The sequence below is a fragment of the Alligator sinensis genome, unplaced genomic scaffold (assembly GCF_000455745.1).
Source record: "Alligator sinensis unplaced genomic scaffold, ASM45574v1 scaffold510_1, whole genome shotgun sequence".
Classification (NCBI taxonomy): Eukaryota; Metazoa; Chordata; order Crocodylia; family Alligatoridae; genus Alligator; species Alligator sinensis.
This window is the reverse complement of record NW_005842052.1, coordinates 89,652-100,022: the sequence shown is the minus strand read 5'-3', so window position 1 is coordinate 100,022 and position 10,371 is coordinate 89,652. Positions and strand designations below refer to the sequence as shown.

The 10,371-nt window shown below is 43.6% G+C and overlaps 1 protein-coding gene across 3 annotated transcripts in view; it reads right to left on the bottom strand.

Moving 5' to 3' along the window:
• Positions 1-10,371, bottom strand: part of LOC102377022 (fibrinogen-like protein 1-like protein) — a 25,122-nt gene that overhangs the window by 2,217 nt on the left and 12,534 nt on the right. For 2 of the 3 annotated variants that reach the window (XM_025203316.1, XM_025203318.1), the window contains exon 2: positions 1,441-1,618. In XM_025203316.1, the coding sequence (XP_025059101.1) occupies positions 1,441-1,618 (178 nt within the window). Of the gene's footprint in view, positions 1-1,440; positions 1,619-3,912; positions 4,181-8,652; positions 8,765-10,371 lie in introns of those variants that run through there. The other variant, XM_025203317.1, reaches the window with a different exon arrangement.

Below are 10,371 nucleotides of genomic sequence, written 5' to 3'. Positions count from 1 at the left end.
CTGATTTTGAGGTACTTTCTATTTAGTCAATATGATAAAGAACAAAACTTTCTCTTGACTATATGCCCCCCAGGCAATGCTTACTATACCTGGAAAAATCCAAAACACCGTAAACTGTCAAGAGTGGCAGCACAGCTAATTCAGTGCAGGGTTTTTTTGCTGGTGAGCTCAACAAGGAAATTTTCTGGCACTGTTCAAGGAAGGTGTGACTACACTTGAAAACTGTATAAGTCAGGTGCAAAGCTCCTCACAAGTTTTCACTACAGCCAGCATTGTCACTTGAGTTTGCCAGCCACAGCTGTGGAGAAGAATACTATTTGGAAGACCAAGTGCTGCTATCTTTTTCCCTCTCTAACTTTGGGGAAAGGCTAGAGCCTCAGAACTTGCACTTATACAGACATTTGCAATCCTGCCGTAATTGTTGCTGCTTGACTGCTGCCCTTGCCTATGACAAGCACAATGTACAGTACAAGAGAGACTGCCTCTGAATCCGGAGGAAGACACAGGGCTGTCTCCAAAACCTGCCAAAGGACTGCTGCTTAGTGTGGGACGTTTGGAGCCAGGCCCAGAAGGTGAGCCTTTCCCAAGTCATTTAGGTGCTTTGTGGGATTTTTGAGACATCCAAATACCTTTTAAACATCTGGCCCATAAGCACGGTTACCACCTGCTAATCGTGAGATGTTCTCATCTTAAGTGATAGAGCTGTTGATCTGGGGATCTTCCATCCCAGCTGAGGGTAGCATATTAATAACAAATGCTATTTAACACTGAAACTATGACCTGCTCCCTGGGCACATTCTCTAGGTATTGTTTTAGAGCAGTATGGCACAAAAGAAGATAAAATATCTGGTTTTCCCTATAGTTATGGTGAGTGGGGAATTTACCTAGTGTGGGACACAAAATTGCTCTGACATGTTTGCTCCTGTTGAAGTCAGTGGGAGTTTTGCTACTGATTTCAATGGCAGAAGAATCAAGACCTTTGTGGATCCCAGCCATCCAGATTCAGTCCTGCAGGCAGCTACTACTGACATGAGAGCTCCTATTTCAGCCGTCACACGAGTGAGGGGACAGGATCAGGTGCCTAATAAATACTAATCCACTCCCTCCACAACTGACACTGGGAATCAGACTGAAATTTAAAAGGGCACAGATCTCTCTTAAAAGTAGCTACAAATAATAGGGTTATTTTACTTATATCATGCATCACTAGCTGCTGCCCAGTGCATTAAATGTCTAAGTATTTATCAGAAGCTGGTTGGTTTCACATTCATGTAGCATAAGAAATGGAGGCATGGAAAATGTAAAAGTCATCAGTAAAGTTGGAAATAGAACCAGAGTTTCCTGACTTTTATTCCTCTTTTGTAACCAGTAGACATAGTCCCTCTGCATAATTGTGCTTTCCTGGGCACTTGTTTTTCCAAAACGAGAAAAGGAGATTACCTGGATAAGTATACCCTTCCGGGATGTTTAAAACTTCACGCTCTATGTCTTTTATCATGAGACGATTGGTAATGTTTCCGAAGACCTCTTTTTTTGTTAAAGTTTCACGCTCTGCTGCTTTGATAAGTGTGAACGCAAAACAAAAGCAGAGGAATGGATAAAGTTTCATCTCTGAAACCTGGAAAGAGCAGAATGAAGACATAAATATTAACATACCGTAGCATGATAAACTCCATCATCCTGAGAAAGCTGTAGTGGTAGTTTCCTACCAGACCGTCTATTTTGGATTGGTATGTTATCCTTACAAGTACCTTTACCATAAAATGCAGGAACACCATCTCCCCTCACCCAGCAGTGTAATTCAAAAGAGGTTTTGAGACTTGCCTCTTTTTTTACTCATGCAGAAGGCCAGCAACAAGTCTGTGTCACGTATGTCCCATAGAAACTCCATTGAGAATTTAAATAGGACTTAACTGGCATGAAGCCCCTGGATGGGAGGGACAGTTTCATCAAGGTGAAACAGGAGCAAACTGAATCGTGAACTGAAAATATAAGGGAACGCTGCAATGTACTGGGGGATACGATTGCCACTCAGAAACGGTCCTTATGTCTTGGGTTTGGCTCTTAAGAAGCATTTACAAGTCAGTAGGATTTTGGGGGGACTGACAGTTAAACGTACTATATGTTGTTACAAGCTGGAGATGGTACAGTAATTGCTAGTAGAAAGCAGGCAAGACTTAACAAACAGGCAAGGCATGAAAAAAGTGAAAATTGAATATAGTCAATAATTACAGTTAATTAAAAGAAGGAAAAGACTGCAGACAGGGATTAGAAATAAGTAACAAAAGCAATGACTGTCGCTAGAACAAAAAATACCCTCCAGCTAGATATATCAGTAAGCCAATGAATGAATTTATATCTCCAAGTTTTGTTCTCTCTTCCCCCTTCTTCCTCTGTTTTTGTATTTTTTCATTTATTATAGCTCAATGCTGACCTCAATCATGTAAGCTCTTCTTTGTAAGCACAGAGATCCACCGGCTCATTAAAATCATTACATCAGGGTCTAAGATGTCTTTGACCTGGGGAACAGGTCTGCCTATTAGTCTATGTGGTACCTCCTCATTAACATTGAAGAAATTGGTTTGTAAGTAATGATGTAAGAGGGAAAATGCCAACATTTTCATGAATCATTATTTGCAGAATATTATTCAGTCACCTATGGAGATACTGAGTAAAAGAAACATTTATTCATCATAAGCATTGGATTAAAAAAATTGCCCAGTTTTGCAATTAATTATTCATCCCACTTTAATAATGTGTGTGCACGGCAGAGAACAGTGTTCATCTTTTTATAGCTATGATGGTGGAGTGTCTGACTATTGGGTAATGGGTATTTACATCCCGTATTATGTAGAATATACTATGCGGCTTTCAGAGGAGCTGAGCAGCCACAAATCCAGATGAAGTCAAGGAGGACAGCAGGTGTTTAGCACTTCTGTAAATCAGGCCAGAGGAATTTTACAGTCCAAGAGAGCCCTATGCAGGACTTTCCTCAGTGTGACACAAGGCGTGTGATGTGCTGAAATCTGGGAAATTCTGATTGCAGTGTAATTAGCTAAAGCCTGAATTTGGACATACATTTTTTCCACACAGTACAAAAGTTATGTTTAGAATGAGTACAATTTTGTTTATAAAAGCTGATTATAAACTGACTTCATTGGCACTGTAGGTAATACTAAATGAAAAACACTGATTACTGATAAAATATGCCAAAAGTTTGTTAAAGAGTAGGACACAAAATCATCTAAAAATGCCAGCAAAAACATCTCTATAATCTCACTACTTCTGCTCCAATACAATGAATATTTAGGGGAGCAGAGGGAATCAAATATTATTGTGTCTATTATCCTAGTGCCTATGAACCAGGACCCCACTGTTTAGGCATTGTACAAAGACAGAACAAATAAGTATCAGTAGTCACAAAGAGCTTGTATTCTCAATGTAAGATCAGACACAAAGATAAAATATGAGACAGGAATAAAGATTCTTTCTTTAAGTAATTATTGCCATCCTTTACACCGGTGCAGAAATGGGGTCATTCTCAAACCAGCTGGAATTTTGTGCAAGTGTAATGAATTAATAGCAAAGAATTTGTGGCAGGTGTTTGGTACCAAAGCATCAAATTGAAGCTCTCTTAGCTAGCTGGGGTTTAGTGATAAAAGGTTATTTGAAATAGATCCATACATATACCTTGCAATACATTCACACGCATAGCCACACAGACCTATTTTCTTTCATTTGCAACAGATGTCTGCAAGAGGTCTGGTGATTTCTCTTTGCATCATTATTCTTTCATTCTATATAAAGCTCTTGCAAACCTCTGTCCGCCCAGTTCTAGCATAATCTATCACCATATGGCTCCAAGAGAAAGAAGCAAATCTGTGTAGAAAGAAAATATGGGACACAACTTACTTTACTCCCCATTGTAGGAGCAAGGGGATGTGATCTTGCAGCTGGTCCTGAAGACAAGGCAAATGAGTTTTGTTTAGTTTATCTGCTATTATTTTATAGGCAGGCGAGCAGGTAATTAATGATGTTTGCAGAAAGCAGTACTGGAACATGCAGCTTTTACGAGGCAGTCACACCCAAACAGCTTGCAGATGAACAGCCCCCATCCTTGAGGATATCTTTTGAAGAAGTTCCTGGTGCTGGAAAATGCACTGTACCATAAAGGTCATAGCTGAAATGGGAGTATTTGCAGATTAGTCATGCCATCCTGTTAACTTGGTAAATCATGTCTCTCCTTAAAGCTGGACTTGGCATGAATGGGCAGCTATGGCTGGTTTGCAGGTGAGCGCCTACAAGACGACTCTGGTGCCCAGACCAGTATAGGTAGCTGGGGAAGGGTCACCTCAGTGCAAAGGGTCCCACTGATGGCACAGAGTTGCCTTAGCAGTTCCTACGCCCCGCTCTGTCTGGTGGAGGTTTGGATGACTTGGCTAGAGAAAGCAGGTATGGAGGGTTTCCCATGTGCTTGTATAGACTTTTAGGGTGGTTAGCAGCAGCACAGTTTGAACTACCTGGGATCAGACCAGCACCCAGTGTGGGAGGAGAGGGATTTGAAATCATTTATCTGAGTTGTGCTTTGGCATCTCAGCCACAGGTAAAGGTCAGGGCCTGTGAAAACAGCCCAGCCTCTTTCTTAGGCTCCTTTTCTGCTCCTATATCACAGCAAGAGGTTTACATTTGCACAGAGTAGATCTTTTTATTACGCTTCCAGGTTTGACCTCAGTTTATTATTGCTGCTCTTTGAGGGCAAAGGCTGCACAAGGGGGAAATGATAGTCCCTAAAAGCTTAAATACACACGTCTCCCTCAGGGAATGCCTTAGTAGGAGCAAGATTATGTGATCTTGCAGCCGATTGTGAAGAGAAGGCAACTTTCAGGGAGCAAACTTGGGGCTACCTGTCCAGATGCTCCTGTGAGCAATGGAAGCAGAAGCCATTTATACCACTTGTGGGTCTGGGCAGGGCAGTGGGTCTGTGGGGTGCAGAGAAGTGCTGCTACTTGCTCCAGGCATGCTGCTGTGTGAATCTAAGTAAACCGCCTGTGGGTGCAGAGGGAGCAGCTCCAACCGGTGATGGAAGCAGGATAGCTACCTCCACGTGGCAACAGGCAGCAAGCATCATGCTTTATCCTCTCAGCAGATGCAACAGGAGGCTGCCTGGTGTCCTGGGAACACCCAGGGGCTGGAAGAGGTTGCCTGATTTGGGATTAGTTTTTCAGGCTCAGGACAGATGTCTTGTTCAGCGGCTTTTTAGGAACATCAAGGCACAATCCTCAAGTTCCAGATTGTCCTGAATTTGGGACTCTTGGTCACTGTGTCCCAGGTCAGCCCACTTTCTAGGCAAGACGCATGCTCCAGGGTACTAGTCCTTACCCTTTTCACAATGCTCTTGATCTTGTCAAAATCTGCTTCAGTACCTCCGATGCCAAGGGGATCTTGAGGACTACACCTATTCACTACCTCACTGTGGCTTGATGTCCCTGTCATGTGGCTACAAAGCTAACTGAATCCTTCCAGCTCTTCCCCGCAGCCCACACCTTGGTATGGCTCTTGTGCCTCGGAGGCACCCTTCTGCATGGCAGCGCACTCTCTGCTCCTCAGGCGCCAGAAGACAGTCCTCTGCTATTAGTCTACGTCACCTCCAAATTGCTGTTGTTCCCACTGGCTCAGCTGCTCTGAGCAGGGGAGGATCTCGAACCAGGTTTCTGCCCATTTCCCACCCATCTGCTTGGGGGCAGATGTGAAACAGGGAGATAACTCACAGCACTTATCCCTTCCCCTGTGCTCAGTCTGGAGCAGCGTGCAAATGGTTTGAGCAGCTTTCTTGCTTCTCCCTTGTGCTCTTCTGGAGACACATAGCTCAAGTTGCAATAGTTGTGCTGTTGGCACTTCAACTTTTGATGCTTCAAATGCATTCATTTAAATCTGACGTCACAGTTTTGCATAAGCATATTTCCTTTAGTGTACAATAGAGTAATTATTCAGTAATTTTCCCAGGCACTGGGAATCTCTCATTTTCCCTTTACTGCTCTTGAAGCATTTTTTTCTGGGGCACAGAGCTGTGAGAAGTGCTGCTGCATCATCTTACAGGAGAGTGCGGGGAAGACAAGGTTGTTGACTCCTAAGAGCTTGTCCCTGATACAGGAAAACCCATTCTATGTTTTGCATTAAGGGATCGGCACTTTGTGCAAGAATTACTCAGATCCTTTTGTACAGGCGGGTCTTATTTAATTATTTTTCAGTGAAGTTTTAAAAGCAGAGTAATGCAGTGACTGCTCCTATTGCTAAGACTTTATTCTCTCAAACAGTTCCTACATTTGCTGGTGTTGTCAGAAATTATGGATTACGCTATCATCATCAAACCAAACTAATTCATTTAAAGGCATATGCAATATAACCCAATCCTGGAATCACGTTATTGTGGGAGATTCCTGGGCTTCTGAGACAGCTGCTCCTGGAGCTACTCCTAGGTCTGTGCCACTTTTATAGCCCAGAACGGTGCCATAAGGATTATGAAGTTAGAAGTCAGTAGGGCTCCATATAGATACAGGGCTCCTGTAGGGAGCTTGGTCTAAGATTAATTAATTTTAAGACCAAAAAGGGCCACTATAGTTGTCTGGTGTGGAAATTAGAGAATTTCATCCAATGAAATTAGCAAGGTTTTATTGTATATTAAACAAATACGATCACTGGACAGTGATTACAGTTAATTGAACATTTCTGCCATATAAAGGAAGAGCAGTTCATTTCTTTTCTTTCTTTCTTTCTTTTTTTTTTGCGGGGGGGAGGATGGGGGAGAAGAGAATACTATTTTGTGTCAGACCCCACTTTTGTAAATTGAAAAAGGCACAGCAACAGAAAAAAAGACAAATGCATCGACAGCAATTTATGGTGAACCTCAAATTAGAAAATGGCAAATGGAATGAAAGATATGAGGAAATAGCAATTATAGGTTTGATTCTTCTATTGATTTTTCTCTTACTTTATTAGACCATGTGCGTGAATTATTAATGATCACGCACAAGATGAGTTTGAAATCCATAGTGCTCTTTATTATAAGGCTGGCTGCTCTTTCTCAGTCTCTTGCTGTGTGAGAAACTAAAACTGGGAAAATGCAAACCATTTTGGTTCTGAAATTATATCGTAGCTTTTCTTAAGACTGTCATTTTAAATCATAGCCCTTCTTCTCCTTCCTGACCTGCAGCCAGCTTCACTCCGGTATACTGCGTCTGTGTGTTTTTAAAGACAGTGGGACATCTACAGAGCCCGAGCTGTGCACATCATTCCAGCTACGCCCGTAATTCCCAGAATTATGAAACGTTTCTTGTCTCTCACATTCAGGTGTCTCAAACCATCATTCACATGTCTCAAACCATCAACACTTTTGGGTTCCTATCAGTGCAAATACAAAAATCTCACGTTCGTATACAAAATGCAAAAACCTCATGTTCATATCTGAACGTCTGGTCTGTTGCCAATGCGGAAAGAACTGATTTCTCTCCCTCTGCCCCTGCTGCCAATTGGTGTCATCAGCGATGACACGATAGCAGAAGGCAAACAAAGAGCAACAGCTGCAGCAGCAGCAGCAGTTCAGCCATGCTGAAATCTGCCTGCTCAGTAAGGGCCTTGTCTGCTGAAAGAAGGTGGGTTCCCCTCCACCCATAGTCCAAGGAAAGCCCTTCTCCGCTTTCTGCTGCCCCGGGTGCTGATTTGAACTGCAGCTGTATCATAAAGGGCATGCTTTACCAAGTGAAACACGTGCAAACAATATGGGATCTTTGGTATTGGTCTGACTAGCTTACTGCCGGGGCCAAGAAACAGCCTGTTTCTGCCTGTCACTGCAAGGAGGGATGCTGAGGATGCCTGCTTCTTCAGATCAAGCTCCATTGTTTCTTGGGCTCGTTCAAAGCGAGTGTGTTCACTGGTTCCAGCAGAGGGCGTGTGCAACCTCGGGGAAAAATATCCTCTGAAAGAAATGCTGTGTTCTCCGGCAAAGCGCTTACGAGCCAGCTGAGTATTTCAGCACAGCGGGACTGTAATCATGCTTGACACCCAAGAGCTAGATTTGAAGTAGGGAAATCAGCCGTACTGGCTGCAGATTGCACATGCCGCAGCTCCCAGAGCATGGGAAATCTGTAGGGAACGGAGCTTTCCCTTTGCAAAGGGGATAAACAGGGAATAAGAACGACTTTATCTGCTGAGAACATAACCTGCTGCTCTGCCTGCATTGTGGGAAGAGCTAGAACTGGAGCATTAAAAATAATGTATTGCTTCTGGTTTGTACGGATCATTTACTGATTCCAAAAAGCAGAGAGGAGATTCCTCCGGTGACTGTGAAAGATTACGGTTTGGTTTTTTTCTTTTACGTTCTTCTGATCGAAAGCAAAAGTGATGTACGCAGGAAAGCTGTGAATTTCAGTCCGTTCCTCCGTGACTCTGCTCCCAGAATCTGAAACGGTTGCTAGTGCCCGTGCCCAGACGCCTGCCTTTGTTATGCTTATCCAAAACCTGTCAGACTTCCTGAATCCGCTGCCTTTGACTGAAAGTCATGCAAGCAGGCTTTCTGATGCGAGACTTCCCACAAGTCTTGTTTCTAGTTAGGGATATCTGACAAATCCCCAAACCACACATGATTTATACACTAACCTGGTAACATTGCTGGATTCATCTCCCTCCAGAGCTGATTCCAAAGGCAAGTGGGGTCCAGATACCTGGTAAGTTGACTGCTGCTGGGTAGTGTAAGTCTTCTGCACCTAATTTGACCCCCTTTTTAATCTTCAGGTACCATCAGGGAGACCCTTTCTTTCCTTTCCCAGCCTCTTTCATAGGTAATAGCCAAGGAGTCTTGAAGGATGGGCAGGAGGGAGCCAGAGCACACAAGTGAGGACTCAGGGAGGCCTGTGGAAGGGAATTGCAGCCAGTGGGAGTAGGGAACAAAGAGGATTTAGTATCTGGAAAATTGCTGAAGGTTTCTACAGCGTGTAGGTGAGTCCATTCAGGAGGGAAAATTCTCCAGGATTGGAGAGGGCAGCTGGAAGAAGCCTTAGTAGGCAAGAGATAAGGATCCAGGATCCTGAGAGGCTAGTTCGGATGAATCCAGAAACAACAGGCCTCTCTGTGCAGGCTAAAGGGGCTGTTCCAAGCATCGGAGGAACACACAGGAAGACGGGAAGGTGGCAGTAGATGGATACAATGGAAACACAGAAGAGGAAAGCTTGGGCTAAGCAAAAAGAGATTAAGAGATTGGCAGCCGTGAAAAACAGATGCATTTTTCCCATAACGTGCTGTACAGAAAATAAACAAGAGGAGGAAATTGCTCAGATGTTGTTTCACAGGGTAGAGCTTTATCGGGTTTATGAGATGCCACGTCCTGCCTGTACTCGCTCTCTGATATGGAGGCTGCTTGTCCAGATTTTTCTAGAATTAACCTGACTTTGAATTGGCAACCAGGCTTCTTGCAGTCACAACCAAAAGGCTGATAAAGAAGCCTGAAATGTCAAAGCAATGTGACACTGTGATGCTGCATTGCAACATGATAATGTGTGGTTATACCATGTGATAACCACATGCAGGTCTGCCCGGCAAGAAAGTTAGCTAATGCTAAAGCCTCATAATACTCTAGAAAGGGCTAGAGAAAATACCTGGAAATGGGACTGCTTCCTTTTTAAAGTAACTCTCATGAATACATGGGTATTTTTTTGGCTAAGTACAGACAGTCAGATAGCCTGAAGCTAAATCGATTCAATCTTTGCAGGTTAGTCTAAGCTGCATAGATTGATCCAATAAGCAACTGAATACACAGTCACTTTTGAATCTGGAAATGCAGCCACATGCCTGCAGTGGCCCAGGCCAGGCGCCAGGGGGTGCTAGAGCATGCCTTCCTGCTGGGCTGGAGCAGCCAGCTTGGGCCACAGCTAACCTGCTCACCCTGTGGAGGTAGAGGGAGGTGCAGGGGAGGTGCAAAGCATCCTGGGATGCTAGGGGACTATGAACTTGAATCTGGAGGGGATCTGGGACAGAAGCTCAATAAACTGATTTAACCTAAATCAGTTAAGTCTGATACGACATGACTCCAGGTTTATCTTAAACGGTTTCGGCCATTCTGAAAATGGTTTACGTGCACTGAACTTCTGTCGTGTTACTGATTCGAACTGGTTTCTGATCATACCGGTTTGTGTGACATTTCTGGCCCTAGCATTCAAGTCCATTACACATGACAGTACATTTTCTTGTTGTTGATGTGAGCATGTAACCCTTCTATCAGATGGCTAGCAGGAGCAGAAAATTCAATACATTCAGGGTCCTTCTTGACAAGTAACTAACCAGATTGAACCTCTACCCAGACACCTGGAAAGCTAGATATCT